Genomic DNA, 22,987 nt, shown 5'->3' with positions numbered 1-22,987 from the left:
TTAACAATAAACTTAAGTTGCTTTATTCAAAGTAAATGTCGTCTACTTCTACTACCCTATAATCAGTAGTCCTCTGAAAAAGTATAATGTCCCACACGTAAAATAAAAATCTAATGTAGAAATCTCAAAAACGCAGTGTTTTAATGTTAATTATCTATAGAGCTTGCTTCATGAAACAGCTTTTGAGTATTTATTGCCCAGATGGGCTCAAAGTTCCTATAGGTGATATGGCAATGGCTCTAATACAGCTGTAAACAGAATACCACTAAAAAAAAATTATTGGCATGAAATACTACAATTATGGATGTTTTTAAATCTTAAAGCCTCTTTAACATATCATGTATAATATCTATGTACAAAACATACAGAAATTTCACTTTATTTATTTAAAACATATGAAAGAGGTAATTTCAAATCACACTAAACATAATAAATATAGAACTTGCTTTGTTAAAAATCTACAGTATACATTCAAGTAAAGGCTAAACTTCCAATGCCAACTATTATATTTATGAGACAAAAATTAAACATTTACAATAATCAGTTTTCTAAAAGTGCTATTTTAATACCTAAAAGAGGAAACTCATTCCAGTGCTTTTGTTTCCGTCCAAACATCTTATACATTCCTTTATTCACAGAACCAGATGCTTCTGTTACTAAAAATACATTTCCAAAGCTTTTATATCCTTTTAAATAGACTTAACATTTAGCTCTTTGGGGGAGGAACAGGGAAGTCCAAACAAACAACTCAGACAATCTTAAAGTTATTATAGATGACTGACTTTATGACACACCCTGTTTCAACTTAGATGTGAAATTTGATGAACATGTTGAGCAAGAAATTCCAGCCCATGTGTTTAAGGTAAATCATCTTTTTCTACATGAGAATTTGTATAGTTTAAGGAACATCCATTATAGCAACCTTCCTGTGATCCAGGTCTCGATGCCACGCTCCATTTCTGATTTGGACATTCTCTTCCAACCTGATTTGGTTTACTTTCTTCAGGGGTTATATTGAGTACATTGATTGAGCTGTTGGGGAAAAAAAAGGTAGAGCTTAAGGACCATCTCCTTTTATGCTACTTTACACATGCCTGAGTATCTAAAGTCTGAAAGCTCCCTTGTCCCATTCTAAGTAAAATTTGAGTATACAATGATCAAAAATAAAGAAGTGTTTCCAAATGCCCTAATTTATCATTTTTACCTCATCTATCCATTTATTTACTTATCCATCCATTTATTTTACTTCTCTCTAGTCCACACTGAAGCAGGCTGCCCAACTGAAGCATAAATACGACAGAGAGCATAATATTTTGATAAGCATGTGCCTCATAATCTGCCAAAATTTTCTAATCTCTTTATGGTTTCTTTACTTGTCCATTTGTTCCTGTGCGCTTTCATCTATCCATTCACCCATGGAATGATAGTGTTTACAAAAGGGGAAAGCATTCAGACTCTGAAGTCAGAAAGTTTGGGTTCATATCCTACCTAGGCTACTTACAAGGCCTCTTTTGTCAAGTTAAACCTCTCTATAACAGTAGTATCTGTTCTGTGGGAACTAAATGAGTTAACAGACATTAAGCATGTAAGACAGTGATCGATAAATTTTATCAGGCTGGTGTCAATCCCAGCACCTGAAAACAGACACAGCTCTGACCTTTAGTGATACAATCTGAGAGGTATGCAACTGACTTCACAACAAAGAAATCTGGATAATTACTTTCAAATCTACAGGACTGAGTTAATGAATCTTTTTTACAACTAAATATTTAAGTAATCTTTTCAGAAAAACTTTTTTTCCCCCAAAATATATATTTTTGTGACTGTGGTTTACTGACTCAAGCCTCATAATGTGTCAGTCCTAAAACATTTTATTTGCTTTAATCATAGTTAATGCAAAAACAATTAAAAATTTTACTTACACTCATTTGCTAATATTTAAAAAAAAAAACAAAAAACCAACTTGTTTGTAATTTTACCCTCAGATTCCCTATTTCTTAGCGCCATCTCAGACAAAATGAGATCTGCAGGGGGCATTGTTGCCCCAGCCAGATAGGATACTGACAAGCAGCAAAGAGAAAGGGCCTCACACCGTGGGGCTGAAGATCTGGCATCCCTTTGCTTTTTGTTCTTGGTCATAGAGAGAGAAAAATTTATCAGAAAGTATATTAGGCAATAAATTATATGTATCAGCATACTGTAAGTAAATAGCACGGATAATTGTTTGTTTATAAATTAGTTGTTCGGCAGTTTGGCCCACTTGACAATGGGAGATGGTTTGTTGAACATGCCTGACAAGCATTACAATTCAATAATTATTGTAAGTCCTTCTTTTGCCTTCCCTTGAAGTTTCTTGGGAAAGTTTTTAAATGAAGCTATTTGAGTTAAGAAGTTTCTAGGTAGAGGAAGTTCTGATAGCTGAGTAGCAGCCGGCCCCTGGTGTGAAGGCCATGAGAATAAGAAAAGTTCTTTCTTTGCTTAGGTTTTAGCTGATGGGAATGTTCCCGTGGCTATCAATTGTGTTCGGCTATTGTTTAGCTAAAACAATGAATTTTAGTGTAAGACTTAGTTTTTTATTAACCTTGAAGGTTGCCTTTTTGCTGAGAGCACAGAAAAAGAGATGCACTAATTGTTTCTGCTTTGTTTCTATGAACTTGATAATGTAATCAATGCTTGCAAAAAACGTATAAATAAAGAACCTGCTGAGCCTTTTGGCAGAAGATACTAACACCTCACCAAGTGTCGGTGTGTCGGTGTCTTCTCATTCCCTTCCCCTCAGTCCCTAAGTTTCAGATCATTTGCATTCGCCGAGGCCGTCTCATCCTTTCAGGAACCCTGACACGACATTTTGCCGGAGGCTGGTCCCTGGCAGAGATCCATGACTAAGTTCTTGAAGTTTAAACTGTATTATACATAAATGGTGACTAAAATGTATACCTATACAGGTAAGGTCTTCCTGGTCAAATCTGGAGGTTTCAATAATATTGTATATAAAAAAAACACTCTGAGCTTATATTACCTTTTGATTGAAAATTAAGTTTTAACTTTCCATATTCAACCCATTAGTTGATCTATTGGCACTAACTGAATATACAGGTCAACTCCAAGGACTGCTAGCTTTGTGTTATGAACCTAGTCCCATTACTATCACCTCTTACCTCACCTCCCCTAATACCTCCTGATTATACCACAATCTGTTTTCCACATGATGAACAGCAGATTTTTTGAAATTTAGATTTATCTTGGTTAAAACTCTCCAATGATTTTTCACTGTGTTTAGAACAATATCTAACTTACTAGTATAGACTGAAATATTTTACACATAAAATCTCAAATGTGTGGATGCATGGGACACACTTGAACAACTAACTTGTCATGAATAGGTAATTGCTAAGCCTGGGTGATAGGTACAAAGGGGTCATAACCCTATTCTATCTGCATTTGCATATATCTGAACTTAAAAAATTGTTAATAGTAATGATTTTTAACCCCAAGGTCTTACAGGCTACAACCTTGCCAACTCCATTCACTACCCACGGACACTCTAGTGTGCCATCTCGGCACACTTTAATAATTCATGTATTAAACAATTCTTGGTCCAAGGGGTACTTGGCAACTTCAAAATTAGCACCACACAGTCTCACACTACAGTCCTAGTGTGCGACAGTCTGACTCCTGCCAAGCTGCAGATGCTTGTGCACGGTCTTCGGCTTTCAGGGTGAGAGAGGAGTCACTTACTCCCCAACAGGCCCCTTCACCCTTTTCTATACCTATCTCACCGGGAATGTCCTCACTGCTTCTTCCGCTATTTCAAATTTAATCTTAGAACAGGTTCTGAGGTACATTACTGATATTATGTCTTGGAAAATGAATTAACTGGGTCAGAAGAAATCACCAAAATACAGCATATGAAGGCAAACACAGGTTTCCTGGGGAGCAACATTTTCTACCCTGTCATCCTTGGGCATCGATCCTCCAAAACCAATCAAGATAAGGAGGATTCTTAGTTCTTTGCCTGCCAATACCAACAAAATGGGCACACCAAAAAAACTTTAAATAGGTACTCTACAAAAACTGACAAACATTATCTTTCTATTTAATAAAATTAATACTTAAAATATTAATATGTCCAAATAAGACTGTTTTATATGTGAAATAAAAGGAATTCCATATTATGGTATAGCTGCCAGAAGACAGGAACTAGTGTCTATACACAATGAATACTCAACAGATATTTATAGAAAGAACAGATCTACTAAATTCCTTGTGAAAGTCTCTACCAGTGCTAAGACTACAGATATCAAGTCTTCCTTAGCTGTGCAACTTTAGCAGTTTTACAAATATGTGAGATCACCAATAAGCCAATACCTATGTTCAGATACACAGGAGCGTGACTGGCAAAAGTCTGAAGTGGAAGGAGAAGCAGGAAGAGATTTAGCAAGTTTAGATGTGCAAGCTGGAGACCCATTAGATACACCATGAGGCTTCTTTTGCCGTGGCTTCGAGTGCACTGTAAGATTGTCTCGATCAGAACCTGTTTAAAGATAAAAAGACAGTACTTATAAGGTACTTAAAATAGTGAAGGTAATTAGACAGGATGACTCATATGCAGTTCTGAGCGAGACACAAGATAGAACAAATTTATCTGAGTAGCCATTCTACCTTGATGACCCTAGTCTAGCTAATCTTGCAATTTTTTTATGCATATACATCTAGATTGTGAATTTTATGAAGCTTATTAATACACTCATAATAAGATGTTTGTGGTATGTATAGTCTTGTCATTTTGATTTTTCTACAGTAAACAAAAGCTGACTTTGAGTCATAACTAGATGGCTCTCATGTGATCACCAAAACTTTAGTAATTTATAGTATTTTATTTACATGCATTTTAATATTAAAAGTTTATGAGGTACTCACTTCCTGAGAAGGCACTGAAAAGTTTCACATTTTCTGAGTTCTGGTGGTCAAAGGTAGTCATATTTAAAAACTGTTGCTTTAACCAACTGGCTCTTTCTTCCTCAAATGCCTTTCTCTACAATAACAAGCAAACCAAAGAAATACTGACGAGTAGTTCAACAATCACAGATTCCATTCCACATGATTTCTTTAGCTATTTGTGTTTGCTTTCTGATTATCATACATATTTCTTAAGTCAAATGAATCAACCTAGAAAACTAAACAATTTCATTTAAGACAATAAGTTTAAAAAATTTATTCCTTTTATCTAATTAATAAACCAACTAATTACCAATTTTGAATTCAAATGGATGATGCAGAAAAGCAGCATATTAGCATAACTTTTAAAAATAAAGGGTAACATCACTTTTGAACACACTGAACATTATAAATACAAAATTACAAACATTAGAAAAATACCTCATTGTAAGTTAATTACTTAGGGGAAAAAAAGGAGGAATGGTTTCATCAAGCACTGCTTTCACCTTTGAATCATCTAGCCTGTACATTAAAGAAAAAGGTACATCTTCTGGGCCTCCCCGGTGGCGCAGCGGTTGAGCGCTGGGTTGCGAAGCTGCCCGTGGCCTCTGCGGCGCTGGTTCCATCCCCGGCTGCTCCCCGGCCACCGGAGGAGGGTCCCACATGGCGTGCAGACCTCTCCTGCCTCCCGCTGCTCCCCTCAGCAGTGTACTTCGGTCCTTCTGCCTGCTCTGCTCCCTGCTCTGGCTCTGGTGAATTCTCTCACCCTCCCACACTTCTGACTGTACCCAGTGCATGTATAAACAAAACGAACGAACAAAGAAATAAATAAAACAAAAATTAAAAAAAAAAAAAAAAGAAAAAGGTACATCTTCTCAACAAAAAATGAAAAAAACAGCCATAGAAAAAACTTGATATGATCTTCTTTTTTTTTTTTTAGATTTTTTTTTAATAGAGGTATGTTTTTCTTTATTTATTTGTTTGCTTGTTTGTTTGTTTTGTTTATACATGCACTGGGTACAGTCAGAAGCGCGGGAGGGTGAGAGAATTCACCAGAGCCAGAGCGGGGAGCAGAACAGGCAGAAGGACCGAAGTACACTGCTGAGGGGAGCAGCGGGCGGCAGGAGAGGTCTGCGCGCCATGTGGGACCCTCCTCCGGTGGCCGGGGAGCAGCCGGGGATTGAACCAGCGCCGCAGAGGCTGCGGGCAGCTTCGCAGCCCAGCGTTCTACCGCTGCGCCACCGGGGAGGCCCTTGATATGATCTTGAATGTCCCTTTTGAACACATTATTTAACAAAAACTGTAAAGGAACAGACAGCATCAATGTACATTATGCCATCACCACTAACCCACAAGAGGGCACAGGGCCGCCTTGCTCTCTGAAGAGCTGCTAAGGCCTAAACTGAACACAGAGGAGTGAGGAAGAACACAAAGGACCAGGTGAAGACCCATGGGTACTTTGGTGGTGGGAGAGCGGTGACTACACCTGAGGAGGGAAATCCTATACTGTCAAAACACTAGCAAGGATGTAAAACAATAAAATTTTATTTAACAAAAGAATGGAGGACGTTTTCTCACTTTGTAGCTTTTCCTATGGGAAAGTGGTGTTTTTAAACCACTCAAACATTAACTCTAAAATTTTGAAAGTGAAGTATGTTGGTAATTCATTGTGTTAAATAAAAAAGGATCTTCAGGAGCATGTATACAGTTCATTAACAACACACACATACCTGGGTGAAGGACTGAGAGGAAGGGAGATCATTAATTTTTACTGTACTTCCCTTCAAAAAAATACAAAAAGCCGACTGACAGTGGATAGGTGAGGTGTCCAAAAGAGACATGTGTGCTGGGAAACCAATCCAAAAGGGATAATATACATGTATATTCTCAAAAAAAAAAAAAAAAAAAAAAAAACACCTTTAAACTCCCAAATCCAATAAAGGTGAATGTCAGGGTACAATTTAAAAATGTTAAAAACTAAGCCCCCTCCACTCCTTGCCCAGCAGGCACGTTTGGGAGGCTTGAACAGATAACTGATATGGTGCCTTGGGGACAAGGCCATAAGATCCACCATCAAGACCAGAAAAACCAGCCCAGCTCCAGAAGTGCAGAAGCATGTTTGACCTGTTTCTATGTCAAAGGCCAGAGCTCAAGACCAGACATCGGAGCAGATAACTGGTCTAAACTGGTGCCCCAGGTTAGAAAGTCCATGAAAACAGAGCATAAAAAAGAGTTTCAAGTCCTCCTTTGGGAGCAGACTTCTCCCTTCTTGTCTGCTGTTCAATAAATCCACCTTTTCTGTTCACCACACCGTCTTTGGTGAATTCTTTCACCCCTGCACCTCTGGCCTCACCCCAACACTTCTCCCTACTACAGTGAACGGATATACCCTTCTACAATAGCTATGTGCTTAGGATCTCTTCCATAACTTGTCATGGGTAAAAGGCGTTAGGAAAAAAAAAACCCCGAAAAACTAAACAGTAAAGAACAATGAAAAGCAGAACTTCCATACATTCTACTGAGCACCCACATTTTCCCAAAGCTCTACAAAGAAAGCTAAATGTTTAAAATACCTCCAATCCTAGGCGAATGGCAGCTTCTGTAAAGCTTCGTCTTTCTTTCTCAAAATTCTTTTTTTGTTCTTTAAATAGGGACCATTCTTCTTTGAGGCGCTCCTTTTCCTCCAACAAATAACAGTCTCGAAGCAGTGAAGTGGTATCGTCATCACACGCAGTAGCGAGCTGCTGCTATTAAATTGTGAAACATAGTAAGTCCCAGAGGCTCCCCGAAACTCCCACAAGTTGAGGTAAAAGAGAAGGCAGGTCAGACTTAAAGGGCAGGACAGAGATAGCAAAGAATCAGAAAGTCAGAGGATTCTTATTTCCCAAGTGGTAAAGCATCAACTAGGGAATGGTAAACAAAGCATCTGTTAGAAAAGTGTCAAGTATTACAGAGCTTATGAAATGAATCAAAATCTAGTAAGATTCAGTAAAATTCTGACCCTTCCAGGGGAGAACAACTTTAAAAGGTAACACACATACCTGTAAAAGTTGTTGCTGAGTTTTGATCATTTCTTTACACTGCTGAATTTCTAACTCAAGTTTTTCAGTTTCCTGCTCATGGTCTTGCCGTGAGATGACATCTTCATCATTAAAACCTTCTAGGTGTACCTTTGAAACTAACAAAAATCCAGCAATTTGACACAGGTTTTACAGCCATCACTAAGTTTATGACATTTGGGACATATTTGAAATTTAAGGCTCTCTGAATTTCTTTCTGGAATCTCATAATTTTCTAAAAGGTAGGTAATTTTCTTTATCCTTAAAAAACCTCATGAGCTATAATAAAACAATCTATATTTTAGGGGCCTCCCAGGTGTCCCAGAGAGAAACTCTCAGTGCTATCACCTCTACTGCATAAGTTCCATCACTGGCCAGGGAGCAAACCCACATATGGCTCAGCAGACCTCTCCTATCTCACCCGCTGCTCCCCTCAGCAGTGTATTCTTTTTTAAAAAGATTTATTGATTTATTTATACAAGCACCAGGTACAGTCAGAAGCACGGGAGGGTGAGAGAATTCACCAGAGCCAGAGCGGAGAACAGAACAGGCAGACTGATGAAATACACTGCTGAGGGGAGCAGCGGGCATGGCAGGAGAGGTCTGTGGCGCCATGTGGGACCCTTGCCGGAGGCCAGGGATCGATCCAACGCTGCAGAGGCTGTGGGCAGCTTCGCAGCCCAGCGCTCAGCCACTGTGCCACCAGGGGAGGCCCAGCAGTGTATTTTATGCCTGTTTTGCTCCCCATGCTGTCTCTGAATCTTCTCACATCGCCACACCTCTGACCTACACCCTAGATCTTGTATATAAAAATTAAAATAAACAAAGCTACATTTTAAAGCCATGACAATATTTTAAAAAGCAGAGTAACCATAAGGGGTTCATAACAACTATTAAATATTCATACTTTGGGGCTAAATGATATGCTTACAATCAGAGTTCTATTGCCAACATTTAATTTGTAATCCACATTTATTCAAAGTGCATGGCCTAATTAAAAAAGGACAATTTACATTTACAGAAGAGAAATTTAACATTCATAATTGGGCTCTTTCAAGGATCAATACAGTACTGCAATCTTGCTCTTTGGCATAAAATTCAACAAATATGAAGGAATCCAAACAAACTTGTTATTTACTACTAATAGACAATGCCAACTGAAATCAATAAAATCTCACATAAATTAATTTTGATACTACCACTGAAGACAACTGGCACTGAGTGTGATTTCTGACCTTTAAGAATAAAGTTTCTTATAGGCTTCATTTACTAGGCAGAAACCCTGACTATATTGACTTAAAAACATGTGAATTTCAACAAATAATAACTATTAAGGATATATTCATTAATGTAGCTCTAGATGTAGTGCCTACAATGACAGGAGGTGATGTCTAATACAACAATTAGGTTAAAAGCACAGTGCAGAAATACACGTGTAATAATCAATTTTTGGTTTTATATAATTTAATTAAGTATTCTGCAAACGTATAAAGTCTAGAAAGCTATACACCAAGCGTTAAGTATTATTATAGATATGCAACAAACACCTGCATATTCTGCCTCATATTCCAAAGTGATATTGTGCATTGAACAGCTATGATTTTGAACATAATTTTAAAATGAATTATTAGGAACCTAGGAATATGCAATTATCTAAAAATAATAATCAGATCCATAGTTATATTGTATCATGATTTACACTATATTTTGATTTCCAGGATTTAGTAAAAGATTCAGTTGCCTTATTCAATTGTATACTGCACTCAGAGAAGCTGGATACAGAATGTCTTCTTGCCAGAGTTTCACTTTAAGAGTGTACTTTCTTAGTGAGGCTCAAACCTCATATCTAGAAGGAAGCAGAATCCTGCTTTCAAACCACCAAAAATGTGTCATAAAATGACCTTCCAAGTGATCAAAATGAAGAGAGCTTACTGAATGCCACAACTCATTCAATAATCAGTTAGGCAGTATTTACCTTGGTTATCAAGTTTTTCTACATGGCTTTTCAAAATTCTCCACTGTTTTCTGATGCTGTTTGTAAGCTGTTCTCTCACAGTTTCGCAGGAAAGGTCCCATATACTCTCTCTGTTCAGTTCCCCGCCATCTTCCTCAACATCAGAGAGAACCTACAGTGGTGAGGGGTGAAAAGGCAAGAGCTGAGCCTGAATGCCGCCCAATACCAAGGCAGCAGGAATCTCACTGCCAGAGATACATGTCAAGGTCATTTCCATGGTGTATATTAAGGATATATGACCCAGTATTTAATATAAATATCGTGAGAAAAAGTAATTAATATTGAAGACAGAAATCCCTCAATTATCTCTCTTCAAAGGTGAATTTGGATCCAAATATAGTGACAAGAATCACGGAGTTGTGTGAGGAAGAGAGTTATATACTACTTGTCTCATGTTGTGTTAAATGCTTTCACATGTTAGTCCTTAAATCGTGTTACAATGTGGTTTCAGCATCTCCACCAAAAAAAAAAAAAAAAAAAGAAAGAAAGAAAGGAGACTTAAGAGACTTGTCCAATGCCACACTGAGATAGGAAGTTAGATGACTCCGTCTCCCAAAATTACCTGTGAAATAATCGCCAAAGAGGGAGGAACTGTTCATCCTAGTTTTCTTAATTTTGTGTACATCTAGAGATTATTTTTCTTTGCATTCTACCAACACATCAATTCACAGGAAAATGCAGCAAATTTACACTGACACAGGACCAACAGAATTTAAGCAGGACTGAGATCACAGGAACACAGGGGAACAATACTTAAATGGATACAGGTCGAAATAATACGCATCCACATAAAATGCTAGGAACCAAGAAAGTAAATAGATATTATTTTATTAAATTGAACAATAAATATCCGGCTGGGGGGAAAAAGATGGCAGACTGCTCCCGTGACAGTTGTGGCAGGAGTGAGGGAGTGACTGGGCCTGAAGGACGTATCAGTAGTATGAGGTCAAGGTGTCCCAAGAGGAGTGGATGGGGGAAGGGCCCTGGTGTGGCTCATTTTGACTTTGATTCTTGCTAATCAATCCTCTGGAGCTAACTGAGAGTTATTTCCAAGAAACTACTCTACCTCTTTTATATATCTTACAGCAGATACCATAATTCCACAAGAAGATTATTTAAAGAAATTAACAACTGCTGCACATTTCCTAGACTGGGTGAAATATTGAAACCACAAAGTGAAAATTAAAAATTCACTTAAATTGAATTGGATATTTACTTTGGGCCAATTAAATAAGCAAGCAAAATAAATAAATAAAACCTGAATGCTACCCAGGCATGCCAAGGTTATCTCTTATTCCTCCTGTTATAATGCTCTAAAATCTGTCTTTTAAAAGGAATGGTTGCATTACTTAAAAGGATCTAGAAAAATAGATCTTTTAAAAACAGTAAATATACTTAAGAGACCACTGTGTTTTTAAACTTAAACATCTGAATTAAAAAGAATTATACCCACTGGCAAAGTAATGGAGCAGGGAGACAAGCAGGGGAGGCAGCCTTTAATCATCTGAAAGAACTCCATGGTTTCCTATGTGATTTTGCTGACTAAGAGCTGATAATGACAAGCTAGTAAAGGCTGGACTCAAAACTGAAGAAACTACAGAGGTAACAGGAACCTAGTGAGTATTAGTAAATGTCAAGAACTGACTAGAAGTGACAGACTTTGAGAGAAAAAGTGAACTAAATATAAAAGGTTAAGTAGACCCCAAACTGGAGAGTTAAAAAAACAACAGCATTCAGTACTATTTAAAGAAAACAAAGGTGGGAGGTAGGAACTGTTGGACTTATTTGTGATATTGCAAAATAATTCTCAAATACAAATTTAAAAAAAAACAAGCTCTGTTGATTTGCTGGAATTAGCATTTTCCATCAACATTGTTATTTTCGGATGTTAGTCACGACTGGAAAGCTGCTTAAATCTAGAATTTAAATGTATGTAATTAAGTTAAAAGTTCTTGTTACCATTATGTGACTTGTTTTTTCAGACTTCTGCACATATTATTTTCCATATCAAATGCTTATCCCATGTTTTCGATCTCAGAAGTATCTTATTTCTAAAACACCAGCTCAACTGTCACTTTCTGTGATGCCTTCCTTGATCGCCATATTGCTTTCTGTATTTACCTCATTATAGTTTTTAATGTATAATGATTATTCTCTACATGACTGTCTCTCCCAAAAAGGGAGATGGAATGCAATGGACTGAATATTTGCTTAAAATTTATACGCTAAAATCCTAACCCCCAAGGTGATGGTGTCAGAAGGTGGGAGTCTTTGGGAGGCGATCAGATCTTGTGAGTAGAGCCCTCCTGAATGGTGTGAGTTTTCATATATCAGGGCCCCTAACCCTTGTGTCCTGGTATGTGAGGACACAAGAAGCTGGCACTCTGCCACCATGAAGAGGGTCCTCTCCCGACACAGACCCTGCCAGCTCCCTCCCAAGGCTCCAGAACAGTGAAGGAAAAATTTCTGTTGTTTACAAGCCACCCAGTCTGCCACTGCTTCAGCAGTCTAAATTAAGGGAAAAAGTCAAATGCTTTAGTCTTTTTTTTTTAAATACACAATATTTAAACTTTTAAAATGATATACAGCATAGAGATTAAAAGCATGAGCTTGGGAGTCAGACTTGAATTCAAATCCTAGTTCTGTCATGATTGATACTGGGCTAGTTGTTGTACCTCAATTTGCTCATCTATAAAATGGGAAAAATACCAAAGCGTCAAATTATAAAAAATAAATAAGATAGTGCTTATTAAGTACTTATCACAGTCATGGAACAGACGAAATCTCTAGAAAATCATCTCCATTTCGTAAGGCATATCCAGAAATACACAGGGTCATTATTTTGGTTGTCATGACTGGGGTGTCCAAAATAACAATAGTGTCCCACTGAGAATACCTACTGAGTGTTTTAATAGTTCTACTTAGCAATATGAGACTGTATTAGAGAGGAAAGAGCCACTTACAGTTCCAGTACTATCATCTGCTCTTTCTCTAGGCTTATGCTTTTGGGGAGAAAGAAGAGAAATCATTTCCTTTTTCATTTGTTGAAGAACCTTCTTAAGTTCAGCATTTTCCAATAGGATTTGTTTCTGACGACATTCATAATCATTTAAGAGAATTTTATACATTTCATCTTCATTCCTGAGAAAGAAATTGACAGCATGAAAATGCAATACAAAAAGAAAAGTCTGATTACATGCATCCATTTAGACTGGACCTCACCTGGCTTCAGTTTTATCAGTCCTCCAGGAGCCCCTCTTGCCATCTGCTCTCCCCACATAATTGAGAACTTCCATAGCTACAAATAGGAACAGAAGTAAAACTGATTCTTACCACAATGTTAAGTATTTAAAACCCTAATATACTATATACCCATCAGAGACATACCTCAACCTGGGTACAGATCAATATATGGGTTTAAACAGCCAGATTTCAAGTTCTAGTTCCATCATTTAAGCACTGAGATCCTGGCAAGTTTTTGACTACTAAGCCTGTTTCTTCATCTATACCAGGGGAATAACTAAACTATGTACTAAAGAATTGTTGTGAAGAGTGAGTGAAAGAATGTTAAAGCACTTAAATATAGTAACTACTTAATAAATGTTAATTTATCATCATTACTGCTTTTATCAACAGGAGTTGGCAAACCATGGCTTGCAGGCCAAGGGTGTGATTTGTGAGTAAATTCTGATTAGAACAGTCGCACGGTTTGTATGTTGTCTACTATTACTTCTGCAGATAATGTCAGAGATGAGCAATGGTGACAAAAGGCCCTACTATTCCCCAAACCTGAAAAATTTTGCCACACCCTGTATCATTACCATCAAGGGAGTTAAGGTGCCCTGACTAATGTCTCTTCTGACCCAAGGGGAGAAGGAAACAGTTGGCACAAGAAGGATATAAGATGAGAACAAGTTATTACAATTTTAAGCTGATAAAATTATTATGAAACAATCACCTCCAAATGAGTTTGGACCAGGAAACCACCAGACCCCCACACTATGTAAGAGCTCTGTTCTAAGTGTTAGATCTTTAATGAACTTCTCTAACTAGGTGTCATATTTAATACTTGCAGCATTTCATCCTGCACTTTGTTATTTCCTTCAGCAATGAACACATGGTTAGCTAACTTTAAATTCAATCAATGTCCAACTGAAGTTTATAATTTTTCGACCTCTGAATACCTAAGTATTTCTAACCTTGTCTTAATCGCTTACTATAACTTTCATTTCTCAATAGTTAAAAAAAAAATCTAATGACTAACAATTCTGCTATACAGAAAGGCAATGTTGCAGTCAACATTCAACAGCTTGTTGGTAGCAAGCAGAGCTCACCATGTGACAGCTTGAAACATCTGCTCATCAGCTGCTGTGTACAAGACCAAGCTCAGTTTCAGAAAGACAGTTTATGGGTCTCTTGCTTAAAGTATGTTAGAGGACAGCCTGTCATCCAGTCCACTTAGAAACCACTCTTCAATAAATGCAGATTTCCTGTTCCCTGAATCTTTAGGCCAGCAAAACTGTGCAGCTCTACCTTTGTGTGTATGTAGTTCTACTTCTAGCTATGCTATTTATTTGAAATCATGCACATCTATTTGGATGAAATAATACTCTTTGAAAATTAATTTTCAAAAGAGTATTAGAAAAAAGTATACCTTAGGCACAAATGTAAGCATAATTTTCACGGTCCATCCTTTTGACTACTTGCACAGCTAAACTTATTTAAAGGAACTCAACTGACATGAATGATTTGGCCTGGTGAATAATTTTATGAAGCTAACTTTGGGCCTCCCCGGTGGTGCAGGTGGTTGAGGGCAGTGCTGTGAAGCTGTCCACAACTTCTGCAGTGCAGGTTCGATCCTGGCCGGCTGCGAAGATACCCACATGGCGCGGCACACTTTTCCTGTCTCGCCCGCCGCTCCCCTCAGCAGTGTATTTCAGCCAGTGTGCCTGTTCTGTTCCCCAGTCTGTCTCTGGTGAATCCTCTCACCTTCCCACACATCTGGCCTGTACCCTGGTTCTTGTATGCGTGAATAAATCTTTTTTTTTTTTTAAAAAAAGTTAACTCTAAAATCATACTTCTTTTGATACGCAGAAACTGATCCTGACTTAATATTAACAGTTCTTTGCCATGGAAGATGGGTGTCCTTTGCTCAACTTTTCTTAATGGATCAATCCTTCAACTGTCATGTTAAATATATATATACATAAAATTCTTATATGCAACTAATGAAGCAAATAAAAATTACTATTTTTCACTAACCAGTTGTCTCAATTTCTAGCTTATATAGATATATGATATCTATCATCAGTTACATAAACATGAAAACAGCACTTCATGAGTTAAATGCTCAACCCTTTCATTTTTTAGCATAATATTACCTTATTTATTCCCTTTGCTCTATCTTAGTCAGCTGCTTCTTACCTATTTTTTTATCTTTCTTGTTCATAACAAGCTGATGTAGACGTTCCTTTAGTTTATTATATTCACGCTCTTTTCTCTTCATATCATGATTATACTGTGTAGCTCGACTTGCAATGATGTTCTGTAATTTTTGTACCTGAAAGAAGTATTTTTCTCTCAAATGAGTCTCTTCAGGATTGATAAACCCAGTTAACACTTCCATATTCTAAAAACGAAAGCCCTGGCATTTATTCATCTTCCTATCTAATGATTTAAAAATTCTAGGATTATTTCTTATTCTCCATAACCATTGTAAATCATTTTAAGTACTCAGTAAATGAATCACATAAAAGTTCTTATTATTTAATTCCGGAATTTCCAAAGGGGTTAGCTTTCTAAATTACCTTCTACACTTTTCATCCAACAGAAACTCTTAAGAAAGTTAAGAGTGACTAAAAAAAAGTTAAGAGTGACTATAGAAAGTTAAGAGTGACTATAAAAGTGATTAAAGCTTTATCTGAAAAAAGAGCCCATTTGATCATTTGTAATGACTTCCTTATACTGACTTACTATTCCTGATCATTTACGGCACAAAGCCATTTTCTTTCATCAAAAAGAGTTTTCAAATTATAGTAAATTCAAACAGCAGACAGACCCTGGTTCAACATCTGCTGAGTACCTACCACATGCCAGACACTATTGGTCAATATTTGTATCAATGAAGGCCTCTCTGTAGTCCTTAATATTTCTTTTAGAGAGGATCATGTTTAACTTATTCCCTTACTAAAGATAAACGATATTTAAACCACATAAGTGTAACCAACAGATCAAATCAAAATTTTCTGTGAAATAACTCCAGGAAATGTCTGAGCAACCTTGCAGTGTAGTTAAGAAAGTGTACTTTATTACCTTACTTACTAAATATATTACCAAATAATCCAATATGGTAAAACTAATCTATCCTGGAAGTCCTTAAAGAAATACAGCCCTAAATTTTATAATTAAAGATTTAACTACAGTTAAAACAACACACATAACACCTAAAATATTATACTTTCAGTTATAATATGGTCACTGATCAATTGCAGAATAAAAACAAGTGTTTGTTACTTCTTCCATAAATAATTTCAAGTGCAGTAAATACTAAATGTTAGCATTAGATATTATAGTTATGACCTAATTAGCCTCAGAAATGAGATTTTTAATGTGAATTACCTTAAAGAAGAAAAAACAACAGCAATAATTCCTGTGCCCATTTAGTCAAGACTGGATGAACAGTGTCAACATTTAAGATAGTTTAGGAAGAAGCATGCCATATATCATGTACAGGTGTGACAAAGAATAAAAAGAGCTGCATTTAAAGCATCCTCTCCCTGAGAAAAAGTGACAGTGCAATTGAGGCGAGTGCAGGATAGCTCAGGACAATGGTTGTCAGGAGGGTGCCTGACCTTTCAGTTAAATGTGATCCAACATTGTACACAGATCCCCCATCTGAATTTGACACAGGGTGAAAAAATGATTCTTTCCTACTTTCAAGTAAAGTAGCTCCTATGATCACCTGAAGATACATAAAACTATCAACATTTACTTAAATTTTTCTCTGCAATAACTAAGAACTCACCTCATCTTTCTCATTTTTCAGTAGTTGATGTAAATTCCTGTTCTTGCACTGTAACTGTCTGTCTCTTTCCTGGAGACCACTCATTTCTCTCTTGGAAGTTTCCAGTTGTTCCTAAAACATTCATATGCAATTTTAATTAAAGTTCATATAGAATTCAGAGCAAGCAAATTTTTAAAAGATTAACAAATTACACATACTAGGATTTGTTATCTAAAACTGAAGTCTAAAGGTACACAAAATGTTAATTTAAATCAATCATTGTAAAGCTTGTTACTATAAATAAAATTTGCTTATCAATTTTTATTTAATTTAAATACCATACTTTTATGTATACACAAAAGAGTTTCAAAGTGAATCCCTTAAAAGGCTCTTCAATATTTCAGTGATACTGCCACTGGAGATTTAAAAAATGTCTTTTTTATAGTTTTACAGCACACTTTTAAAGAGCTAAAAGTCATAGGGATTTCTGTTTGAAGAAGGAGGGTGGCCAAATAAAATGGAACCTTTTTAAAAAGGGCGGTTCTATAGGGCAACGCCAGTTTTCCCATGCAGATAGTAAACGCTGAAGATTTTGTCCAGAGAGCAACAGCCAATATCACGGGATTCATTATAGGATAAGATGCCCAGGTTCAATTCATTCCATACATTTCCTGAGGACCTGTGCCAAGTTCTGCAAGAAGCCCCTGGAGTAATTTTTAAATCCTCTTAAAAGTCTCACAACAACTGACAACAACTTGCACAATCTCTCTAACAATGGACCAAAAGATACTGAAAATTTGGGGCTGTAACTTGGGTAACTATACGCTTGTCAGAATTTTTGGCACCCTCTTTTGGACTGTTTAAAAGTCCCTATCATGCCAACCATTTGGCATGGCTCAACTTAAAGGCACTGTTCCAGCTGGTCTGTCAAACATTCACTTTGAGCGATTACCAACACTCTCCCTGAACCCACCATCATCCCTGAAAATCAGGATACGTCCCTCCCACATTTCTTATCATCTTAGTGACTTATACCACCATCCCTAGTAAATTCCAATTAAGGACCCAGAGGGTATCTTAAATTCATGACTCTTATTCCCCAAATTCAATTCTGCCATTGTTACCTTCTAAATTTTCTTCATATCTCACTAACTCCACTGGCATTTCCTTAGTTCACCTCGAAAACTTTTCTGGCCGGGGCGAATGATACGGCCTACTAATAAGCTGCATTTTACCTGGCTTCTACAGCCCCTTACCTCCATCCCAAATACAAATTTGCAAATCTGCCCCCCCCTATAATTAATCCACTCTACTGCCAGACTGACATTCACACAACACCCTTCTCCTGTTAACAATTCCTCAGGGCCTCCCAGTTCCTGTACACTGTCTTTCATATCATATGAGGCTTGGGTGACAACCTCACCTTTATCTCTCTTGATCATGCATCAGGTATTTCAGTCCCCGGAAAGCTGTTTGTTGTTATAAAATGCTCTCTGATGCCTCCATATAGATTATATGCTCTGCCTTAGAATGTGTTTTCCAAACACTAACCAATTCGATTCATTTCTTAAAGCTCAGATCAAGTGTTACTCTTCTCTCTATGAAGCTTTCCCTTACCTCCACATCAAGCACAATTAATATAGCAAATAATCATGGTTTAAAGTATTTCCTTCCACTAGACTACAATCTCCTTCAAGCAGTCTACTGAATGAATCATATGACAGATTCAGAACCTCTTTAAGGACAGACCAGAAAATTTTTTCACTGAACACATACTTCTGTCCACAGTTGATCAAAAATACCTGATTTTGGTCCAGCTTAAATTCCAAATTAAAAGATATCCTGGAAATCACTCTATACTCTAGGTAATCCTAGTAATAACCATTACTTAGAAGAAAGGCTCACTATATTCATCCCCAGATTATCAGTATCATCATTTATTTACTAGCTACTTAAAAGACACTTAGCCAAAGGTACCCAAATAAAAAGTTGTAATGCAGAATTACTGACTTCTAGGGTTTACAACTCTGGTTCAGTATAATGCATAAGAACTTCCACCAAGTGTCTCTGAGTCAAATTAAGTATTATCCATAACTCAGAGACTTTTTGTAAGCTTGGAAGGCAGCCTCCTTAGGTCACTACAGTGTGCAGGTCACCCAAGATAAGGAGTTGAATACTCTCTATGCCTTAGGCATACAGGAGGTGCAAAACCCTAAAAATATTATTAGGTAAAACAAACCTACACTGTACATGAGCTAAGGAGACAACATAAAATAGCACTAGGTAATGCAGGCTGGAAGAGGCAGGTGCTGCTAAGGAGTTAAGATGCTTCTCTAAGTTGATCTCCAAACGTTCCCTGTGTTCACCCACAGGCCAATTCTAGGTTACTTCTTTTTAATACATTCTCTACTGGAAGACTTGCAAACATGATATAGAGCAATCCTATTATTTTTCATTCCAATAAAACTCAGAGAGTCAAGATTTTGAGTAGGATTTGTTGTTGTTATCTATTCTTGGAGGGAGCAGGTAGGGGAGGATACAGGACAAAAAATAAGTGCAGAGGCATGAACCACACTGACAAACCAAAAGGAATCTGATTTTCTGAGAGTCTGCTGATTAAAGATTTTTATTTTCACAAATATACAGACTCAGTGTAGAAAAGCACCTTTAGGAGAAAAAAATTGCCTTGAATTGGTAACACTGTTCATAATATACAATCCTAATGTATGTGATTGTGAACACCTTTTTCTCTTTTTTTCCTCAAATAAATGAATTTTAAAAACCTTTCTAAAAAAAAGGAAAGAATAAAAGCAAAGCAGAAGCCAGCAACAAATGTTTTATATTTTAAGGGAGGTATTATGGGCCTGTTAAAAATGCTTCTTTTATTCAGAGAAGCAAACAAGTTTATGAAAGCATTCTACAGTCATCTCTAGAGACTTAAGGATTTCTAAAAGTTAGAAGTTATCTGATATGCTTTCATTATTGAGTTTTAGTAACTCTGGCACGGAAGTTCTCAAGAATATTTATCCTGGAATTAACTAATGTACCCTCTCACAAGATGATTTTAAGTTACACATCTATCTATTAAGAAGAGTGACTAGGGTGGGAGAGTCCTCACTTTATTTTTGTCAGATTGAAATATTTTCTAATCTAAGTTTCTACAGATTTGACAAGTTGCTACACAGAGTTCATAAAATCAATACCCTCAACATAGATATAGGGAAGCAATACAAGTGATACACACAAATTAAAGTTCACTTTTAACTTCCCAGTTTAAATAAAAACCCTCAAACTTAAAAAAAAAAACCCTAAAATAAAGTCAATAAAAATTCAAAGTATCATATGCATATTTTCAATGCAGACAGACAATTTCTACCTTAAGTTTTGCATAGCAGTTTTGCAGATGGTCCATATCACTTCCCAGTTTCAGATTCTGTGTTTCCACATTTTCCTGAGCTAGAAGGTTCTTGCGCTGAAGTACAAGTAGCTCATTCATACAATTTAAAACAGCAACTATATTTAATCCTCTCTTTGTCTCTTTACCTTTGGGTTCTTCATATAATGAAGGAAAACCAAAAGTAGTCAATTCCTGGTAGGAGAAAATGTTTTCATAAAATTTGGTTACCATACAACTTAGTACAGAAAGAAAAGACAGTAACATTTTCTGAGAAAGAAAACTATCCTACAATACTTAATAGTAAGTATCCAAAAGTACTAAAGAATTAAATAATGGAGGCTCTTTAGCCTCTGCTCTGCAATCACCTGTGACTTAGAATAGCACTTGGGTTTCTCATCAGTACAATAAGGGTGAGACTTTGATTGGGGGGTGTCCTGGAGTGATGGGGAAGCCAACCTGCTCCAGGTAAACAGGTTGACCTTGCATTCGCTCACAATCCCTAAGAGTCTCTGCAAGTCTAATATGCCGTCTGTCCCAGGCCAATACCTAACAACATCCTTATGCCTGACAGATGCTTTTCTCTTAAGGGTCACATGTCCACTATTATATAACATGATTAGGTTACTGTTTCTTACAAAAAAGCATGTTACCTGATCAAGGTATGAAATACTTTGTTCAATATTCTCTTCTGTGCAGAAGGCACTGAAAAAACTGTGCACATTTTTTGATAAGGGTATTGAAGAACAGAGCACTTGCTGTGAGTATAAACTTGATGGAGACATCTTTGTTTCTGAGGTATATTGAGAAATATTTTTCTTTTCTGAAAGAATCAATGAAAGTCATTTATGTAAATAACTCATAAAAACCACATGCAAGGGTAACAATCCTCTATTACCAAAGATTCTAAATCACATACATATTTTTCAGTATTTTCAAATTAGGACAAAGCTTGTTTTGGTATGAAAACTACGTAATTTTTTCCAAAAAGACACAGTTATGTAGTGGTGCTCTTAGCAGCATGTCAGGATATAATATTCCACCTCAATATACAGTACTTGTGATTCACATACCAACAAACTAAACCACTCATCTAGGCCAATCAAAGTTTATGTAATTAAAGGAATATATTAAGAGAAACAGCCAATGAATTTTTTTCAAAAGCATAAAAGTTTCCTTAGAATGAAAATCAAGCAATCTATTCTTTATCTAAAATTTTTAATCCCACTTATGACGCTGACAATTTTACTGAAGGTAATATTGCAATTTACATCTACTATGCTTTTCTCTTATCACATCTTCAATGTTTATAGTTATTTTATAGTTTCACTAAAAATGCACTGTATGATGACTGTTGTAATTTACAATTATTTCAGACTCATCAGTTACCTGAAGACAGACCTGGATCTGTAACAGTCATCCAATCTCCCATAGCAATCGCCAGAGCCAGGATACCTGAGGAACCAGTTCAGCAGTGAAACATTTAGTCCAGCTGCTGTCACTCTTCTATGTAGGCATCTCCTAAAAAGCAAAAATCATCTAATTAAAAACATGAAAGTAAATACAAAACCAGTATGCAAGAATTAGTTGTATGTGTATCAAAGCAAGGATTCTGCATTATGTACTCCTATGCACTCCCACATAGAACATGGTAGAGAGCTCAATGTGTGTATGGGGGGGAAGGGTATCTGGGTTTGTGTCAGGATGAAGGTTAAAGGCTTCTCAAGTTATACCATGATATTCACAATTCTTCATGTACTAAGTACCTGGTACATAATAATATGACTGGCGATTTACTTCTAAGATACATCACTGAACTAAGTAGTAAAAATGCCTACATTATATCTTGCAAAATAAAGTACAATCCTGATTTAACGTAGATTACAAGATGAAAAACTTTTTGGCCAGCATTTCCATTGTTTGTTTTTACTATCATAACAAAAATTTCCTTTTTAATTACAATTTCCAGTGTTGGCACAGATGTAAGGAAATAAAAACTCCCTACACTACTTTCCAGTAAGACTACATCAGTTTATGCTACTGCCAAGCAATGTGTCAAAAATCTTAAAAATGTAAATCTATTTTGATCCAAAAGTTTTACTTCTAAAATTTTATCTTAATGATTTGTATATGTAATCTACACATTTACAATATCAAAAAAGAGAAATAACTCACATGAAGAATTCACTTATAAATAATATAACACAAAATAACTTATAAATAACTTATGTAAGGCCAGAAATGCTTATGAATGGAGCAATTATAAGGAACACACAACCCTTTTAGTCTACCATTTATGTTTCTTACTCCTTTATAGAGATAATGGAAGAAATAAATATTTTTCATCATTACAAAACCAAGTCAAATTATAATTATAAATGGTAATTGGAAATCGACTAAAAGGTCAAAGTAGAGTGAAGAGAGGTGAAGATTGCAGGCAAGCTGGAGACTACCACGCCAATAAGTCTGGACTGCAGCTTCTCAGCTACAATAAATTGAGATTAAAAAAATGAAAGCAAGTCCTATGTTGCTACATCTTTCCATTTTGTAAGAGACATTGGAATTCTGGCTTCCTATAT

At 36.5% G+C, this 22,987-nt stretch overlaps 1 protein-coding gene across 1 annotated transcript; it reads right to left on the bottom strand.

Annotated features, from left to right (window-relative positions):
• Positions 1-857: 857 nt before the first annotated feature.
• Positions 858-21,910, bottom strand: SSX2IP (SSX family member 2 interacting protein; the record flags this gene model as incomplete). Its single annotated transcript, XM_084241903.1, has 13 exons — positions 21,798-21,910; positions 21,062-21,231; positions 20,391-20,603; positions 17,036-17,146; positions 15,436-15,571; positions 13,234-13,309; positions 12,975-13,152; positions 9,973-10,123; positions 7,980-8,116; positions 7,512-7,685; positions 4,921-5,035; positions 4,369-4,534; positions 858-1,032 (listed from the first exon to the last, which is right to left on the bottom strand). The coding sequence occupies exons 1-13, from the start codon at positions 21,838-21,840 to the stop codon at positions 858-860; spliced, it is 1,845 nt and encodes a 614-aa protein (XP_084098029.1). The 5' UTR covers positions 21,841-21,910.
• Between the last annotated feature and the right edge of the window lie 1,077 nt (positions 21,911-22,987).

The sequence above is a fragment of the Talpa europaea genome (assembly GCF_964194135.1).
Source record: "Talpa europaea genome assembly, chromosome: 9".
In the NCBI taxonomy this organism is placed as follows: domain Eukaryota; kingdom Metazoa; phylum Chordata; class Mammalia; order Eulipotyphla; family Talpidae; genus Talpa; species Talpa europaea.
This window is presented reverse-complemented; position numbering and strand designations above follow the sequence as displayed.